General features: G+C 49.0%; 1 protein-coding gene across 1 annotated transcript in view; it reads left to right on the plus strand.

Annotated features, from left to right (window-relative positions):
• The first annotated feature begins 1090 nt into the window (after positions 1-1090).
• Positions 1091-20333, plus strand: part of LOC144135190 (arylsulfatase B-like) — an 83057-nt gene continuing 63814 nt past the window's right edge. Inside the window, exons 1-2 of the mRNA XM_077667932.1 lie at positions 1091-1230; positions 1852-2124. Of these exons, the coding sequence (XP_077524058.1) occupies positions 2020-2124 (105 nt within the window). The 5' untranslated portion in view covers positions 1091-1230; positions 1852-2019. The remainder of the gene's footprint in view (positions 1231-1851; positions 2125-20333) is intronic.

The raw sequence follows: 20333 nt of genomic DNA on the forward strand, positions 1-20333 counted from the left end.
CGAAACAATCACGGGATAGCCTCGGACTCACAAGCCGCTTTTGAGTCTTCCAAAGCAATAGAGAACCTCATAGAAAACACGTTCCTGTCCAGCCGGCCAGGCAAGAGTAGAGTTTGGTTCCCCGTCTCAGGGTAGAAGATAACTTTAGGGCAGACAATATCATCGGAGGTTCCATTAGCCGGGGTGTGGGGACACCGGTACAGTCCTCCACAACGCCAGAGAAATACACGAGGAAACAATTCGGGCGTGTAGAGAGAAGTGCGGGACGTACGCATTCCCCATGACGGCCTCAGCCGAAAGCAAGCCACGTAAGGCTTAGGCGCTTAAAAGCCATCACGTATCGAAACAAGGCACAATACCAGAAGATATGACCCACACGACAAAACAGGGAATATGTCTAGTGCGGTGACACCGCTACGTTATACCACACAACATGGGAATGCCCCATTACCCATAATGCTTCATAACCTAAGCCCCGTAATTCCTAAAGCACGCGGCCCTAGTCTTCAGCTGTGGGCGGACCTTCCAGCCGACTCGCACCAGCAACGTCAACTCACGCTTGGAGAGAGCGTGACCCGTAGCTGAGGCCAACGAACTCCCGGACCAGAGAAAGCCGACCACTACTCCCACATCCACCTCTTCCGTACCCAGTTCCCCTCAGGCTAATTTCAGTCAAAGTACATCAGTAAATCAAAATCAGGACTCCTCTTCGTCTGGCTGTTTAAGAAGGCCTTTGCGGCTTTAGGTTAGAAAGGACAGAATGTTGTTTAGTGTCTCTCTGTTCTCTTTAAGATCACGAAGAAGTGGGCGCCAAGTAGCTTGGATTTAAGTCACCGCTTAAAGCGCCCTTCTCAAGTGCCTGATATAACTTCTATCACAAACTTTTCAATCTACTTCCGCTGGCAACTCGTATATCTGCAAAAAAACATTTTTCTCGTACGGTGCCAGCAGCTGGAAAACCAGTGACACGGGGGCTGTATTCCGCTTAGACAGCCTTGACATGTGCGCTCTAGATGCGCGGCTGGAAGTTGCATGCTTCGGTCTTTGCACGTTGGCAGTTCACGCAGAGAGGAAACAATAAAACATTCGTTGCTGTAGGCTTTAAACCGTGATCTACAGTCCGCGTCGAGCTCTATGAAACTGTATAGTCCGTGTGCTCACCTTGGAAATCGCTGCGTTTTCTACAAAAGGCAAGTGATCTGCAGTAGTTACAGAAATGCCTTCTTGGGGGTAATTATTGCTTGTTTTTGTTTTTTATACATCATAAGTACACATCACTAGGTGCGCTCTTTGTCTGATTTAAAATGTTTGTGTTGTCTGGTTGATGCCTGTTTCTTCTTGTAATTATTTCTTGAAGGCATTTGGAAAAAGGTACATTTTAGGATTCTAAGCTTCTGCGAATACTTAACCATGTTTTTTAGTCATTTTTTGTGCGGCAGAAATTGCAGCACGCTGAAGCATGTTCTCAGTCAGATCCTTATTAGTGTCTAAATGACCGTTGAACTTCGATCATACATTGCCTTCCACGTCTAAAACGCTTTCTAGTGATTTAATTCTTCTCAGTCACAGTATTAGCCTTCTCCCACTAAAGACAAGTGAAGACCTTACTTGATTGACGAAGGTGGCATTAAGAGGTAGTTTCCAACATAGCAAATAAATACAGGACGGGAAAGACACATCACAGTGCAAGACACGCTTTCCTGTTCCTCTCTCTCTGTATCTCTTCGCAATTTAGTCGTCCTTAATAACTACGATGTTTGGAAATGCTCGTACAATGTATTCCAGTCAATTATCTTCTCAGAACAGAGTTTGGACCTTTCAGATATATCCCACGAATCTCCTTTTTTTCAGGAAAGCTCGCTGAGCTTTGGTGCTCGCCGCAAGAGCAGAAAAGTTCTTAACACTTGTTCTTGTCGATGTTTTTAATTTAAATTGACACAGGGACTTGTGCGCGCACCACTCAGCGGCTTGCCATTACCGACTACAGGGCCCTCATAGTTTCCAATCAGAGGAACGGCTATGCTGTCATGGCTTTTCCTGGCTGGCCTCAGCGTCACCTCAGTGGCCGTTTGTGACGCGAAGAAAACTGCGCCTCACATCATATTCATCCTGGCTGACGACTTGGTAAGGCAAAATACTTCCCTGCTAACATTCTAGTTTACGCAGATTTAATAAGAAGTCCGAGAAGGAAACGACGGCTGATTTGTATTTGGGCCAGATTTTAATTAGGTGCGCTAGCACTGGGTGCCATTTTTTTTGCATTGCAATGTTGCTCAAGAAATTCTGATCTGAATGAAAAGGTTGTGTATTTAAAACAGTATCTGGATTAAAGTGCTGTTCGAGGAATTAGCGGCGGTGTCATAGAGTTGAGTGAGGTAAGAGGGAAAAATGACTCGTATAACGTGCTAACGGGCGGGCATATATCACCTCGTCGAATAGCGGACAGACGAGAAGTAGCTGCGCCATTGCTCATCAATCAGGATTTAGCTAGAAACGTAGAGGGATTCTATAGTGTTAAAGACAGACTGGTGTTAGTCGTGGTGTTTATCGTGAGTACAATCAGAAGGTGATAAATGCCTGCGCGGCTGCATCCAGCCATGATGAGCAGACCGTCGAAATCTTCCACGAAGACGGGGATTGGGGAGTGAGCACACTAAAAACACTGTGCACAGTGCTGCTGGGAGACATCCATGCTAAAGTGAGCAAGAAGCAGGCTGTAGACCAGGTAGTAGGCGACTGTGGCATAGGCTCTATGAATAGTAAAGGGAGATAATCAAGCATGCACTGAAGTGGGTGTAGTCAGGGTAATGATGATGATAATAATAATAATAATAATTGGTTTTTTGGGGGAAAGGAGATGGCGCAGTATCTGTCTCATATATTGTTGGACACCTGAACCGCGCCGTAAGGGAAGGGATAAAGGAGGGAGTGAAAGAAAGGAAGAAAGAGGTGCCGTAGTGGAGGGCTCCGGAATAATTTCGACCACCTGGAGATCTTTAACGTGCACTGACATCGCACAGCACACGGGCGCCTTAGCGTTTTTCCTCCATAAAAACGCAGCCGCAGCGGTCGGGTTCGAACCCGGGAACTCCGGATCAGTAGTCGAGCGCCCTAACCACTGAGCCATCGCGGCGGGTATGATGATAATGCAGAATGAAATATTTTACCGATCCCAATACGCTCTTTCGCAAACGACCGAATAGGAAGAGGACGTAGAAGAACCCCAATGTTGAGACTAAAAACGAAGTAGATTTCACACTATGCGCTCACCCAGGCATTGTGCAGAATCTGGAGGTCCTCTGGTATATATATATATATATATATATATATATATATATATATATATATATATATATATATATATATATATATATATATATATATATATATATATATATATATATAGAGAGAGAGAGAGAGAGAGAGAGAGAGAGAGAGAGAGAGAAATTTCCACCTTCCCACCATGGGAGTTGGTCCATCGGCTAGGTGAACCAGATGGACAATCGCGTTTTTCCATTAATGCTGCTTCAGACCTAGCGCCCAAATACAGCTTTGACTACAGACTTAGACCCGTCATAAAAAACTCCAGTTCGTATCGGTTTTAGACGCTTCAGGGCACCTGGTGACAGCAGGAGAACTGTTGTAAAAAAAATACTATAGTTAAGGTCACCGCCTAAGCGCTTCATGAGCGAAACTGGTTGGAATTAGCGGCGCTTAGGACAGCTATGGTTTATCTTGCGCGTGGTTGCAACGGACACGGCAACGGTGGCACAAGCATATATAATGTTATTCTGTGCACGCGTCACGCCATCCTTAAACACAAATTGCTGCTTGGCTTTGATTTTCTTTTAAGCGCACGTCTTTCTTGTCGAGCATCTTGAACCTCATTTCTTTGGCCTGTTTGTTTCAAGGATGTTTAGTTAAAAAGGTTCAACGAACTAAACCTAACGACATCTCCTCCCTCTTCATATGCCGGCGCTCCTTCTCTCGGCTCCTCGCGGGCGCCGACGGTGGCGACACCTAGGCAGGGGGAAGCTAGCAGACGATTCCAACGCTAGCCCTTGGTGCGCAGTATACCGTGCGTGCATTTTCTGCCTTGGCTGCGGTCTAAATGAGACCATAGATTGGGAGATTAAAAAATTATGTACTAAAATAACTGCCCCGAGCAAAGCTGCACTGCTTTACTAAATTTTTTTGTACTGCGAACGCTTTGATTGCGGTGCACGCAGCGGAGTGGCGCCCGTGGCCTAGCTCCCAGCCCATCCTCAGAGCTGTTTTCAACGCTCGCGCTTCGGCGCGCACTGGATCGCGCGCCCGAATGATGTGTTTGTCGCATTTTTTGTCTTCGATTCAGTGGCAGTGAGATCATTGCAAGGACAATTGAAAAGTTATAGATAGATAGATAAAGAGGAGGAGGGAAAGACAGGGATGTTAACCAGAAAGGGGTTCCGGTTGGCTACCCTGCACTGGGGAAGAGGGATTAGGGGGCTAAAAGAAGGAAGAGAGAAGGGGAAAAAGGCATAACACACACATGCACAACACTGTCACAATTTGTTACTCGATCCAGTCGCTCTCATTTAGGCAAAGAATGCCTTGTATGCCTTGAGGGCAGTCGACTGCTGTGGCCACGGACCGAGGATCTTTTGCTCTGTTAATGGGCGAGGATCGAGGCGGTCCAGAGCACAACACAGTGTATGTCTTGCACTGCAAATGCAGGGCAATCACAGAGAAGATGAGCGATGGTCTCCTCGCAACAGCAGTTTTCACAGGCAGGACTGTCGGCCATCCCCATCCGGAGTGCATAGTGGTTGGTAAAAGCAACGCTGATCCATAAACGGCATAAAAATGTGGCGTCAGGACGTGCTAAGTTACGTGGAAGACGAACGCGCAGTCCAGGGTCCAGTGCCTTGAGGCAGAGGTTGCAAAACTCTCCCGTGTTCCACGCTAAAAGTGTGAGCTCCAGCGCCAAAGGGCGAAGCCCGCACGCTGCGTCAGGTCTTGATATTGGGATCCTCACTGGAAGCCGAGCGCGCAGCCGCATCGGCCTGGTGATTACCGTTAATACCACAGTGTCCTGGCAGCCATTGAAAAATGATGTCATAAGCTTTGGAAACTGTGCCGTGGTACAGTAGACGGATCTCAGCAACAAGTTGTTCCTGCGACCCGCGGCGTAGCGCAGCTTGCAGGGCTTGAAGGGCTGCTTTAGAGTCGGTGAAAACCGTCCAGTCATGTGGAGATTCTTGACTGATGAACTCTACCGCAGCCCGTAAGGCTGCGAGTTCCGCACCAGTTGAAGATGTTGGATAGGTCGTCTGCACTTTCATGAAGATGGATCTGGCCGGTAACACCACTGACCCCGCAGAACTGGTCGAGTGAACTGATCCATCTGTGTAAACATGTATGCGGTGACTTTGGTAAGAATGCAAGTGATTCAATGTCAGTTGTTTGAGAGTGGGTAGTGATACACCAGCTTTCTTCGTAATTCCAGGAATATAGAGGTAAACCCGAGATTCATCAAGGCTCCATAAGGGTAAGCACGGTCTTGACGCAGGGGTAACTCCGATGGAAGATATGCGCGATGAGCTTCAATGACTTTGGCGAATGCAGTAAGCGGCCTAATTATCGGGAGTGTTGCGAGGTGATGACAGGGAACCCGTGTGAGGTGCCGAATATGTTTTCTCATGGTGTCAACAGCAATGTATGTAGTAACAGGATGTTCCCGGGCAACAAGAACAGTTGCTGATGTTGATGCACATTTAGGCAGTCCAAGGCAGATACAGAGAGCTTGCGCTTGCACACTTTGAAGAGTCTTGATATTTGTCTTTCTAATGGAACTGAATATCGGAAGACTGTACCGCATGTAGCCCAGAAATAGGGTACGGTACAGTTGCAGCAAGAGCGCTCTGATGCGCCCCAGGACTTTCCCCCGAGGAAGGAGAGGACGTGGACAACCGCAATTAGTCTCTTTCTCATGTCGTAGACATGTGTAGTCGTCCACGAGAGGTTCCTGTCGATGACAACACCAAGGAATCTGTGGCTTCTCTCATAGGGAATGGCTTCACCATTAATGCGAATGGCGTAGCGTGACATTATTTAGCGTGTGAACGCCACAAGTGAACACTTTTCGGTCGAAATGTTCAGGCCCTGCAAGCGAAGATAAGATGTCAATATCGAGGCCGCCTTTAGAAGTCTTGCACGAACTTGAGGACGGGTCACCCCTGATGCCCAAATGCAGATGTCGTCTGCATATACCGAGATCTGAGCAGATTGTGGCAATACATCGACCAGGCCGATGAGAGCAAGGTTGAAGAGAACTGGGCTCAGCACTCCACGCTGAGGGACTCCGCGCAAATTTCTGTGTAAGGACGTTGGTCCGTCCGCAGTTAGGACAAAAAAGGACCTCTCTGATAAATAGCTGCGTATCCAGCTGAACGTGCGGCCTCCGATCTCAGCAGCTTCCATTGCGTCCAAAATGGCCGGATGCGTTACGTTGTCGTACGCGCCTTTGATATCCAAAAACAATGCCATGGTCAGTCTTTTCAAACTTTTGCTGTGGTGCACCGACGTTACAAGGTCAACCACGTTGTCGATAGAAGAGCGGCACCGTCGGAACGCAGACATGAAGGTTGGATAAATCTGATATCGCTCCAAGTACCATTCCACGCGTGTGAGCAGCATTCTTTCCATGACTTTGCCGACGCAGCTGGCGAGTGCAATTGGACGGTATGATGAAAGGTCGAGCGGTGATTTCCCCGGCTTAATAAGTGGAACCAGACGACTGGTCTTCCAATCATGAGAAACTATACCAGCAGTCGTTGACTTGTTATAAGTGTCCAAAAGAGCCCGTCGAGATTCTTCGCCAAGGTTGGCAAGTGCGGAGTACGTCACACCATCGGGCCCTGGTGATGACGACCTTCTACAACAAGCCAGCGCAGCATCAAGTTCTTCCATGGAGAATAGTGCATCCATCCGAGAATCCCATGAGGGTGGAACATTGTTGCATTGCAGCGTTGCGCCTGGATTCGGAAAGCCTGTTATTCTTCCGCAGAAATCTTCAGCTACTTCAACCACAGTGCGCCTTTGATGGAGCGCTACGGATTTGAAAGGGTAGCGCTGTTGAGGGTACGTACGAAGACCCCGAATTACACTCCAAACGCGTGACAAAAAATTGCGTGCATCAAGTGTTTGGCAAAATGTCCTCCACCGTTGTGTTTGCAGTGCCTGAATTCTGCGATGAATCTTCTTCTGTATGCGCCTAGCATCTCTTAGGCCTAGGCGCGACTTTGTGCGTCGGTATCTGCGCTCTGCCCTCGGCCGTTGTGATCTGAGTCGCTGCAATTCGAAGTCAAAATCGGTGTAGTTAGCGACAGGGTTAAAGGGGCAGGTGGCGTGTTCCATGGCCTCCTTAATTTTTTGTTCAAGGCCGGGAGAGAAGCCCTCTGCGCAAGCAGCCTCCATAAGTAATTTAAAAACTGTCCAGTCAATGCGCTGCCTACACGTGGCGGGGGAAAATGTGGAATGGCCGGTAATAATAAGATAGGTTGGGATATGGTCGCTGCCATGGGTTTCTACATCCGAAAACCACCGCACGCTGTTGTTATGGCACTTTGCAACGAAAATCAAGTCCAAGCAGCTGCTATAAGTTACCCCTCGTATATAGGTCGGGCTTCCGTCATTCAGGCACTGGAGGTCATGGTCAGAGGCGAAGGACCCAAGCTGTCTTCCCCTAACGTCCATCCTAACGCCTCCCCGCATGGTGTGTTGAGCATTGAAGTCACCCATAATAACCCACAGAGCAGGTGTAGCTGCCATCAAACCACTCAACCTTCTGGCGTCGAAACGACTTGATGGCGCCAAGTACACCGCCAGTAGCATAAACTTCAGGTCACGGCTCTTCACTGTCAGGCAAACGTACTGATTGTCTTCGTTCGGAGGAACTGAATGTTGCACACATGTCAGTTCACGTCGAATGTAGACGATGACTTTGCTGGATCTGTTGCACGTGGGTGATGAAAATGCCTCGTAACCGGATATTCGCAAAATTGCCGGGGTCTTCGGTTCACTAATCAGAAGAATCGAGAAGTGATTCTCGTAGACGTGGTGCCGTAAATCGGAAATACGTGACTGGAGCCCACGAGCATTCCATTGGAAAATGAAAGCTTGCTTCAATTTCTTTTGAAAAGACAGGTGCGAAGGAGCGATGATGTCGTCTACTGTAGAGCCGAAAGAACTGGATTTAGCGCGTCCAGCACTTGAAGTGCGCTATGTGCTGCTAGCGTGTGTAGGCTGGAAAGCAGAGCACGCATGGCATTCATTAGTGTCGTGAGCATTGCAATCACTTGCATATCGGGGCCATGGCCTTGATCGAGCCTGTTGGCTGAATCAGTCGTAGGCGCTGCACATTGCCCTGAGTGCGCCAACAACCCTGACGCAGTAGGCGTAGAATGCTTTGGCAGTGGTGGCCCAGTTGCATCTGAGGCAGCAGGTCCAGCCTCACCAAGCGCCGGGCTCCCTTGATTTGGTACGGTTTTTGGTGGAGGCAGACAAGCTGCAGTTGGGTTTGGGGCATTACTGTCAAATGGGACTGCTTTCTTTGACGACCTTCGGCGGCGCGAACGACGTCGTCGCACCTTTGCGGCTGCTTGTTTGTGCGTAGAATGGTCTCGCACCAATTGCCTCAGTACCGCCCGCTCGGTGTTTAGACGGGGGCAGTCTTTCGAGGAAGAGTCATGAGGGCCGTGGCAGTTGGCGCACTTCAAGGTAGTCGCGCGGCAAACATCACCCCTGTGTGACTCGGAGCATGGCGGGCACACGATGGAGTTGATGCAGACGCCGCTCACGTGGCCCATCCGCATGCACTTCCTGCATTGAAGTGGCTTAGGCACAAAAGGTCGAACTGGATGATGGAAGTGCCCAACCTTCATGTACGATGGTATGCAGTCACCCTTGAAGGTCAGCTTGATGCATGGAGATCTGCCTAACCTCTGAACTTGAGTGATGGAAATGCCGTAGGTTGCCGGCTTGATCAACATGGGTAAATCTGCATCATAGATAGCGATATCGACGTTACGCCAGCTGTAGTGCCGCTTTCCTGGAGTATAAGGGGGCGTACACTGATGTTGCCGAGTTTTGTGATTGCGGTTAAATTCTCTAGTGAACTTCGCTCCACCACATCACTGGCAATAACGTTTTTGAACGGGTTGATTCTAACATCTTTTATGCCTCCCGGTACAAGGCTCTCCAGATAAATAGAGATGGCTTGTCAGTTCAGTAGGTTCAAGTTGTCCGTTGAGTTCAACGGCACAAACAAGGCTGTATGCGCTGAGGAACTTCGCGCCGTGATGATCGTTGGCGTTCTTGTTGAGGACACCGTTGACGTGCTCGATGAGGACGAATCGGCTTGTATACGCAGTCTGCGCTTGGCCTTCTTGCCAACAACCGGTGTGAAACCGTCGTCGGCTGGTGACGAGGAGTCTTCACTTGGCACCGAGTACACAACAGTGCCCTGGCTGCTCGAGTCACTCTGGCGGTGGAGGCGCTTCCTCTGGGCGGCTGCTGCCGACCCACCGGGTTCCAATAGAGGCACAGCAGCCTCCACTTCTATCGCCGTGGCCAAAAGGGAGCGGCGCCTCCCTGATTATAGCACAAATTACCAAAAAACTGCACAGACGTGAAGGCAGCGTTCTGATACAGAACAACTTCGTATTCGTCTCTGAAAAATTATAGTCACCCAAACAACTGCCCCGACCCAAGCTGCACTGCTTTATCGGAATTTTTTGTGCTGTGATGGCTTTGATCGTGGTGCACACAGTGGAAGTGGCATGTGCGAGCGAGCCTCGCGGTATTGCAGCGAAGATCAGCGGCGTGTTGTTTTTGGTCTAGCATCTTTTGCTCAATCTTACTCAAAACTTATCTCCGCCAGGAGGAAGTAGACTGACATACGACATGGGGCTTGGGATTTTTTTTTCAAAGGATGACGGTGTAATGCCATCATGAGATATTAACTCAAAGGCGCGTTCGCACGTCCAGTCGGCTTTGCGTATCTCATCTGAATTTCTTTTTAAAGTGCAGGAAAGCTTATCGGTTATTTTGGAGTTACTACACTTCGGACACCTCGCAGGCTCACGTTGAAAGGATCTAACTGACTGCAGTCCCTTACTATTTGTTTGTAAATAAGTGAATACGGTGCCCCAGTTGCGCAATCTAACACGGTTCTGGCCAGAATAACTTTGACGTAGGCCTAATTGTTTTGGTTGAGTGGCAGCAATCAAAAAACGATTTTAACCGCTGCTTCGCGCGCAGCTAGAGCTCTGCATGATTTACAACAATGTTGTTTAGTTGATTGTCATCTTTGGTCAGCATATGCGATGATGGCTTATAACATAACACTGTTTCCCTCGTGTAATTTCCATGCATAACGCGCAGCAGCCTGAACTGCCACAAATAATTAATCGCTTTCTTTCGAAGCAGGGCAAAAAAAATTCTAGCGGTGGAGAACCAAAACTGGAATTTACTGAGCCCTGTGTGCAGCAAAACGTTGTGCGTTTACAAAGTTGTTTGACGCGAAAATTGAAAACAAAAGGAGACAATGTATGCAGCTACGTTTAGCGGAAGTCCTCACTTGCATTCTCAAGTATTATCCACGCAGGTATTGAGTATTCAAGCGATATATGTGGTTGCCGTGAATGGGCACAGTAACGACCGATTTTGGTATGAACCCTACAGAAAAAATACGGTCAGCAATGCCTGCGACATAAAAGCTAGACCTGCACAGCGAGCTGCATGAACAACGTCAGTCAGACAGGGAAAAATGCCTCTTTTGTATAGACTTCGTGAACGAAGGAGTCCAACTCCAATCAAACAAATATGTCCAGAGATGCGCGAAGCATGACAGCTAGACCTACACAGCGAACAGCGTAAACGGTGGAGCTCAACCAACATGCAACAAGTTTACAGCTGAGCCCGCGAATTAGTCCCACTACATTAAAACCAATACGCCCCGTATTGTCCGGGACATCAAAAACCTGCGGAGACAGCAGCGTGAACGGCGGCGTTAAGACAGTGAGGAAGAAGCGCGGCTTACGTAGCCCGCGTGAGAACGAATCCCTATACAACCAAGACAAACGGCACTAATACTATAATGCCTAGAATATACTGGCTAGTCTGCTCAGCGCGAGCGGCGCGGTGGCACCTGAAGTGATGTCTGCCGGCGGCGGCCGCATAGCGGCGCTGTGGTGCGGGAGGGTGTAGGGTGCCTCGATGCCAGCGCTGCGCCGGCGGCGCTGGCATCGAGGGACGCTATGAGGGTGTAGGGTGAGCGCGCGCAGCAGGGCGAGACGGTCTTGCGCCGCGCTGCTCAGAGTTGGAAAGGGTGCTGCGCGTTGCTTCGGCTCCCGTTTAATACTTTGTTTTACATCTATTTCAGCTGCTTAGGAATAATGTAACGTTGTAACCTGTTTAGTACAGATTTCCACAGCTTGAAAGCTCAGTACGTGAACCACACGCTAACCAAATAAACGCACATGCAAGCGCAGACGGTTGGTGGAATCAAAACTAAAAAAAAACACTAGTTTAACAAAACACAGTTTTGGTTTAATGAAGCGAACACAGCACTTTTAATCAAAGGGGCCAGTGAGAGTGGAGGGTAATGCTTTTTGGCGAACACAAGCTACGAAAAACGTGTATTCAATTGCAGTGGCGCAGCTTTAGAAGTTTTAGTCGCTCTCGCTGTCCGTCTCGCTCCTTGTTAAGACCCTTGACAAAAAATCCAAATCTCAAGAGAACACAGAACTTTAGTACAGCTGCCAGTGTTCGCTTCTGATGCTCGGGGCAGCCAAGAGTTGGAAACGTTAGGGAATGTAAAAGGCTGGCAAGCTCAGGTAAGCTTTCCATGCGCAACTTGTTCTTGCTCAAAAATGATGTAAAGCTATCTTCAATGAGCTTTACAACACTCGATAAGGCTTGACTTAAATCAATTCAATTCATTTTCCATGTACACATGGTCAGGGTAGAGGGAAAAAAGCCAGAAATTGTTGCTTGACATGCCCCTCGGCCCCTAGTATGCAGGGAAGCAGGCAACATACATACACATAAATCATTAGAAAAGACAACGAGCAAATGAAGCGTACACAAAAAATGGTAAAAAAAGCAACAGAAAAATATACTTCAGAGAAAAACATGTCATTGCTTATTCAAATCAGGTCAACACTTTATGGAACGAAAGAGATAAGGAAGTAGTGAAAGCATGGTGAAATCTAATAAGTAACACATACATCCAGTATATTTTTGCGGCATGCTCGTGATACATCGACTTTTGCAGCATGAAACTTGTTTAAAAGACGGGGCAGCGTATTTGCTAGGCTATATGTACCATATATTGTGCGGCATGTTGGAATATACCACAGTTCGCTGTGTCTGCTAGGGTAAACTTGTACATTAAGCGAAAGGTGTGCCGTGTCACCAAGTAATTCACATTTTGTCTTAGATCCTTCTTATATGTTTCAGCCAGCATAACATTATACATTTCAGATACTTTTACGGCATTGAACTGGCGGAATAAGTCGCATGTCTTTATACCTGAATCGAAGTGACGTTGAGTATTGCACGTAGAGCCTTCTTCTTTAAATGAGCCCGCCTTTGTCAAAGCGGGTAGTGAAATATGCGTCCGCATTTGCGCTTGCTTCAGCATTGCTTACGCAAAGGTGAGCAGCACACCTGGGGCAAGCTGTTTTTGCAATAATTGTTCTCGCAACCTAGCCCGCTACATAGTAAACTAGAGCACTGTTGCTTTTCTTTTCTGTGTATCCTATACGGTCACTTTCTGCAACCAGGGTGTCAATTACGTCCTCTGCCTCATCGACCCTTCCTCGGTCCATTAAGCTGTCCATAGAATCTAAAACATTCTTAACAGATGTCTTACTGGTGTCGCTTGGATTCAGCAGTGCTTGGACATCCTGGGAGCAGTTGCCTCCTCGTGGAGACTTGGCAAGTTTGTAAAATGCCATCAAATTCACAGTCACCAGGAACTGCGAGACAGTTGGGTGATCGTTACATCCCGACGATTAAGTAATGATCCAAAAGAGGTTTTATAATTTGTCTTGGCTTAAACGGGATGTTAATATATACTTGAAACCCACATTGGTGCAAGCCTAGAGTGCTCGTTATTGTCACTCTTAACCCAGAAGCTGTACTTTCCGATAGAAAACTACCTCCAGCTGGTTTAGCATGTTCTTCCGACTTGTCCCGATATCCTAAAAAGTCTTCCAAGAAACGCATCTACGGGCTGCCTAGCTTGAGTGCACGTTTGGTTACTCTGGAGGTCATTACTCGTATCAAACAATTGATTAGCATCACAAAGTCTTCTGTTGGTTGCACCCGAGTGTATATAGTCTCCACATGCCGGCGGTGCAGGGAAAACCCCTTAATTACCTAATCTCCAAAAGGTTGAAATGCGAGGTCAAACTTCATCCTTTCAAAATTATTTGGTCTTATGTGCGCATCTGTTATTTTCGGCATTGCAACCACTCCGACAAAACGGCAAGAAACTCGTCTTTTCCTTGCACTGCCGCTTTGCCTTTGACATCGTGCTGCGCCACTAGCATTTGTCTCCCGAACTTACGAAACTTCGCGCTTGATGACAGAGCAGCCACAAGACATGCACAGAAGTAGGAGGGCCGCAAAACAACCACTCAAACATGTGGAAATCTCATACACGCGCCAAAACCGACGGCGACCAGTCAGCGCAGGGAGCGGAGCTGCGACTGTGTGTGTGGAGGAGGAGGAAGACGAAGACGTTCGATCGCCTGTCGCCGCAGCTCTGTCTATTTAGCTAATTTTTCCTAATTTACCTAGTTTTATTTGAATATTCGAGCACGGCAGCATCTTCAAAGCGGTACTGTCCCTACGGGAAGAGTACGGCTGCTCTGGCGCCGGCAAGCCTAAAGGGACCACGCCATTCAAAGGAGGCTGGCTCGGAAGAGGCGGCCATGGCTTCCCAGGCTGTGGAGCGAACAGAACATGGACTCGACCACCCGTCCAGCGAGACCTCATCGCTTAGTAGGGCTGAGTCAACGATCGTGGACGGTGACGAGTCAGTGGCCGATATGGCTGACGTGGACAACGAGGGCTTCAAGTTGGTGAGTCATCGCAAGCAACGAACGGTAGGGATCCCGGTAGTGGTTGAGCGCACAGCAAAGGGGGTTGATTTAAGAGAGAAGAATCCCATCTTACTGTTCGCGGTCATTCAATCACTGCTGGGATCAACTCCGATTCGAAGTCGGTTCACCATGCACAGGGCTCTTCAGCTGGATGTCTCGACGGAAGAGCAGGTTGACAAGCTCCTGCAGAGCTCTCAGATTTTTGGCATCAAGTTAACGTGCGGTTGCCCCATTCCAACATGAAGAACACCTGTGTTATTTGGGGACCTGCCCTGCAGCCTCCTGAGTTTGCTTTCCCGCGAGGCACCGTGCAGCGGCAGTCTCACCTCGAGGCTGAGCGCATTCCCTTTAACTGGCAAGAGAGGGCGCCAGCATCGCTGCGCGCGAGACTGCCAAAGCCCGCGCGCGGGAGAGGGGGCATGGGGGGCTTCGGCTAAGATCGTCGGCGCGGGCGGACGTGTCGCTCGCGGCTCCGCTCTTCGTTGGCGGGGCGAGGAAGCGACGGGGAGACAGGCTCCCGTACTCGTCCCGTCCGGCCTTCGGAGTATATATCCCTTGCCCTAGCCCGGGCGAACATTCGCTCGGAACCTTGCTGGTGAGTCGGACGACCTTGATTCATTAGCGTACCTTGTTGCTAGCTGGCGTTATTGTTGTTGTAGCAGTAAATGCCTGTTTGTGTCAGCCAATGTGTCATTCCTTTGTTCCCTCAGAGCAAGGTCCGCCGTGGTCGGCGAGCGCTCGGTAGCGTATGCGATCACGGGGTGGTGTCCGGGCGGCTTTGAACCGTGTCAGCAGCAATTGAGTGGGGAGAACGTACTTATCTCCCATTCAACCCCACAGTTATTAACGGTGTACCAAAGTGGTATTCAGAACGCGATCTACTTGATAATCTGAAACCACAAGGTGTGCTGCACGTGAAACGACTTGTGCGTCGTGTGGAGTCTCCAGGAAAAGAATGGGCTGCGAAACCTACCAACTCTATCGTGTTGACATTCGCTCCCAACTCAGAGCGCCCCGAAAAAATTTATCTGGGATTCACAAAACACGGAGTTGCAGATTTCACCGAAGCTCCTCCACGGTGTTTTAGATGCCAACGGTTTGGGCACGTGGCCAAAGTGTGCACAAAGGATCGAGGCTGTAAGCGGTGCTTCGGCGACCACGACTTTAAAACGTGCAGGGCATATTTTGCTTGCGCCAATTGCGGTGGCGATCATCCAGCGAGTTTCGGAGGCTGTCCCTTCCGTGTGAGCGCTCTGCACCGTCGGATGTCCTTTATTGCTGGTTCAAAAACCCCACCAACTGAGATGCTTGTCCCAAGATTAGACGAGTTCCCAGTAATAGAGTCTGATGTTGTTGCGTTGCCCAACAATGTCCCTAAAAGACCTGAGTCCAGCAAGACGCCAAGGCCCAGTGCGCGCGAGTCGACTATTTGACCTCCAGCAAAAAGTGTCCATGTTCCTGAGCGGCCGGATCACAGCCAGACTCCACGGCAAGGGGGACCCTCATATGCACAAGTGACAAAAAAACCAGCTACTGCGGCCAAGAGTGTGTGCCCGTCGGCATCTTTTGTCGATGTTGTGAGTGCGTTGCGCAAAATAAGGAGCTCAAAAATCAAGGTATGTCTGACCTTCTTCATGTTTTGTTTGGGGCCCTGCGTTCACATGTTCCAGCGATGGCGCCTGGTAACCTGAAGAACTTCCTACAGCTGGTGCTTTCTTTTGAGTCCCTAATTTCAACCTTCGCAGCAAACTTCCTTGCGAACTCAAATGGATGGCGCTAAACCTCGTGGATCTCATATGCACCAAAAGAGCCGTTTATATTGCAGTGGAACTGCGCTGGGATTTTAAGTCGGTTAGCTGAACTTAAACTATTCTTGAGAGTTGTGTTTCAGTATTGGCCCCGTCAGAAGCTGGCCTGCCAAGCGGGAGATGTTTGACTTCATATGTCGCCCATAAAAACTGCAGCATAAAGTCATTTCCTGCAGGAAGTGCTGCGCTTTACACAAGAAGAGATATTCCACATGTTTTTCTAAGCGTTGCCGACCTTTGCACGGATGACATTGAGGTGGCGGCTGTGAGAATACACCTCGGCTCTGGAACCCTTTCTATTGCATCAGTGTACGTGTCTCCGCGGAAGAAGGTAGCATTAGATTTGTCTCTACAGCAGTTCTGCGACCGCTGCCCAGCACCTAGAATCATCTGCGGTGATTTCAATGCCCATCATGCCTTTTAAGGTGACAGGAACACGGATTCCCGTGGACGCAAACTTGTAGAGGTTATTGACAGTTTGGACCTAGCTGTGTGTTGCCAATAACGGAAGCGCCACTTTTTTCCCGCCTCCAGCCTCAGCGACAGCTATAGACCTGACACTGCATTCACCTGACGTCCGCGCGAGTTGGTCAAGAGCGCCTGACCGCATTTGAAGTGATCACAATCCGATTTTTGTTTTTGCTGCCTATTTTCGTATGCATGGTCCTAAATTTAGCAACGTGGTCAACTGGGACTAGTACAGAAAGTACCTAGAACATGTTTCTGGTGATGTTGTTGACAAAATCATTTCTAGTAAGCTAGCAGCAACTACGGCGGTCAAGTTACGTGATCATTTTCCGGCACCGGATTTAAAACTCAGGAACCTTTGCGCAGCGAGAAGGGCGGAGTGCCAACTCGTGCGGAAGAAGGACGACAGGCAACTGAAGACGACCTTCAATAGGCTGAATTCTGCTATTAGACGGCACACGAACAAGCTGTACAGGTCGCAATGGGCCTCATTGTGTGCTAGTTTGTGTTCTCACCGATAACGAGAATATGGCGAGTTATTGGCAGCCTAGCTGGAGAATCTCGCCCTTCGAAGCCTTTTGAAGCTCTTGCAATACGCAAGGAAAAACATATTGCGTGCTTGGCAGAGGAATGTGCAGACTCACTCGTACGCGCTGATTCTGGAATAGATATATATACACCACCTGCTTCCTCTAGGCCTATCATGAACGTCCGGTTCACGCTTCGTGAGCTTCAGACTGCGCTCAGTGGCCTGCGGAGCCGGTGTTCACCAGGTCCCGACGGCATCACCAATCAAATGCTGAATAATCTGCCCTTGCAACTCAGAAAGGAGCTCCTCAACTTCATCAATCGAGTTTGGGAGACTGGCGATGTTCCTCCGTCATGTAAGGTGGAACATATAGTTCCAGTACTGAAGCCTGGCAAAGACATGACATACCTTGCCTCGTATCGCCCTGTGTCATTGAGCTCCTGTGTAGCTAAGTTGATGGAGAAGCTGGTAAAAGAACGCTTGTTATGGTGGCTTGAGGCACTACCATCATGTATGACAGTATTCCGCCGAGGTCTTAGTTCTCTAAATAGCGTCTTAGACTTGCTCAGTCACATTGAACACCAGAGAGCTTACGGCCTTTCCACCTTAGCCATTTTTCTTGATGTTGCGAAAGCTTACGACAGCGTGCTTCAGAGCTCAATTCTAAACAGTTTGCAAGTCATGGGCATACAGGGCCATATGTTAAGATTCATTTACAAGTTTATAAGTGATCGCGCGGTTCGTGTACGGTTAGGGAGTACGTTAAGCACCGAAAGGGTTTTATCACGAGGTGTGCCTCAAGGAAGTGTTCTTTCCCTCACGCTCTTTAACGCCGTAATGGCTGGCCTACCCGATTCGTTGAAAAAAAGTTGCAGGCAAGTGCGTATGTCACTTTATGCTGACATCTGTATTTGGATTACTGGCTACCAACACAAGCGATTAGCCCTGATAGCTCGACAGGCTATACTTTCGGCACAAACTTACCTTCAAGGTGTGGGGTTGTCTCTGTCAGTGGACAAATCCGGCTTTATTTGTTTCCAGGTATAGGAAGACGCAAGCGCGGTTGAAGATAGACCTCGGTCACTCTTGCATCCGTCAATTCAACCACGCGCGTGTCCTGGGCGTCATTATTGACTCCCGTCTACAGGGGCGAAAAGCTGTAGACGCGATTGTTTCATCTATATCTTTTCGTCTCAATGTGATCCGTAGAATTGCACGTGAGCAACGGGGAAACCATCCTCCTTCATTGGTCAAACTTCATGAAGCGCTGGTGGTCAGCCGGATAATGTATCAGTTACCTTTAATTTCCCCTTCGACATCACAACTTGAGCGTCTCGAATTTGTCCACAGAAAGGGCCTAAGAAGACCCATTGGAGTTCCCCAGGCGGCTGCGAATAAGGCAGTACTTCATGAGTCCCTTCCGAAACCTCTTAGCCTTATCGCTTCTCAGAGACTATTAATGCATCTTGACCGCTTAGGAGAGACGGTAGCTGGGTGATCCCTTCTCCACGGCTCTGCAAAAGATATGAGTCGAGGGCTTACTTGGCACTCAATACTCTTAGTTCTTTAGGCATTAATGTCCAAAGGCAAAGGAAACGGTTGAAACCCCCCTGGTCTTTTCCGACCCTCGACTGTAAGGTCACAATTGCCCATGTGAGCGCAAAGCGCACCTATCCTTTGGCAGCAACGCGTTCCCTTGTACTGGAATACTTGGAAACAGAGTATGCCTGCCATCTTCCAATTTTCACGGATGGTTCTGTGGACAAGGTCAAACAAGCTAGCGCAGCGGCTTTTTACATTCCTTCTTTGGACTGTAAGTGGTCCGTACACTGTACTGCTGTCGTATCCACCACAACGGCTGAAAGTGTTGCTATTGAGGCGGCTTTACAGAAGTTAGGGTCTTGTCCGGCTCAACCTGTTGTCATCCTAATTGATTCAAAATCTGCCCTTCAGAGGCTGGAGCGCGGATTCCCTACTGACGCCTTGTCTCTAAGCTCTCTGCGCCAGGTGCAGAATCTGCACAGCAGAGGCTTTACTCTACATTTCCAGTGGGTGCCCTCTCACATAGGAGTCAACGGTAATGAGGTGGCAGACAGCCTCGCCCATAAAGCTCTCTCAAGCATTCCATCAAAAAAGTACCTCAAGATGGGAAAGGTCTCTGCAGGAAAACGGTGCTCGATCACTTCAGTACCCAGTGGAGTGTGTCCCACAAGCCATGTTTGACTAAGGGACTGAGAAGATCTCAGGCGACCCTTCTACATCGAATTCGCACGGCCTCTGCTCGCACTCCTGCATGGATGCATGAGACCGGCATAGCATTGTCTCCGCTCTGCTCTTTATGCGGTGTGTGCGGGGTATCGAACATTATATTATGTACTGCCCAGAGTACAACGCGGAAAGGCATGTGATGTTCGCTTCCTTCAAGAAGACAGGAACCCGTCACAGCACAGTGCAGGACATTGTCTACCCGAGTTGAATCCATTCATGCAGAAGAGAGGCTGCACGCCTTCTTTTAACACTTCTGCAGGACACGGATCTTGTTTCTATATGGTGACAGCATGAATGGACTATGGCCTACTGTGATTGAATTTGTGCGTAGATGGTGTCTTCCGGAGTGGACTACGTTATGCTGTGAGTGAATGCGTATATGGATTGTGGCACTACAGTGGCCTATGTTCTACTGTGACTGAATATGTGCATATATGGTGACTTCTGGAGTGGACTGCGATGTGAACTGTGTGGATTGATTGCGTGCATCGATGGTGACTGCGGGAGAGAATGTGTGCTTTTATAAGAGACTGTGCGCTTAGCGGGGTAGATGCGGCATTGTTAATATCGAAGGGACGCTGCGGTGGAGCAATTGCCGGCAGATAAAACAAGGCTATCCCTACCTGTAGCATTCAACACCTCAACCTCAACCTCAATCTGTGGCACCCTCCCGACGAGCAGCGCGCTCTATTGACAGTAGCGGGCAGGCATCACGGAAGGAGCCAAGCTCTCGCATAGTGCGTGGCGCGCGCTGAGCACACTAGCCAGTATATTCTAGGCCAGTATATTCTAGGCACTATATTATATTCTAGGCACTATACTAATACTGCAGTCGCTTCGCGCTTCGCAGCAAATCCTACGAAAAAAATGGCGGTGGTTTAGCTTTGGTTAAACCTGGAGTGACGTGGTAGCTACAGTTGGCCCAGTGGAACTTGGTCACGTGACCAACCACGTGACAAACCACGCGATTCGCCACTGCGCTGCGCCGCCGACATCTCCTCCGCACCACATGACCAACCACGTAGCAGCGTGGCGGCGCAGCCACGGCGTGGCAGCGCCGCCACATTGAAGGCTTGAAATGCTACCGTAATGCAGCTATCGCTG

This window comes from Amblyomma americanum, chromosome 5 (genome assembly GCF_052857255.1).
Source record: "Amblyomma americanum isolate KBUSLIRL-KWMA chromosome 5, ASM5285725v1, whole genome shotgun sequence".
NCBI lineage: Eukaryota > Metazoa > Arthropoda > Arachnida > Ixodida > Ixodidae > Amblyomma > Amblyomma americanum.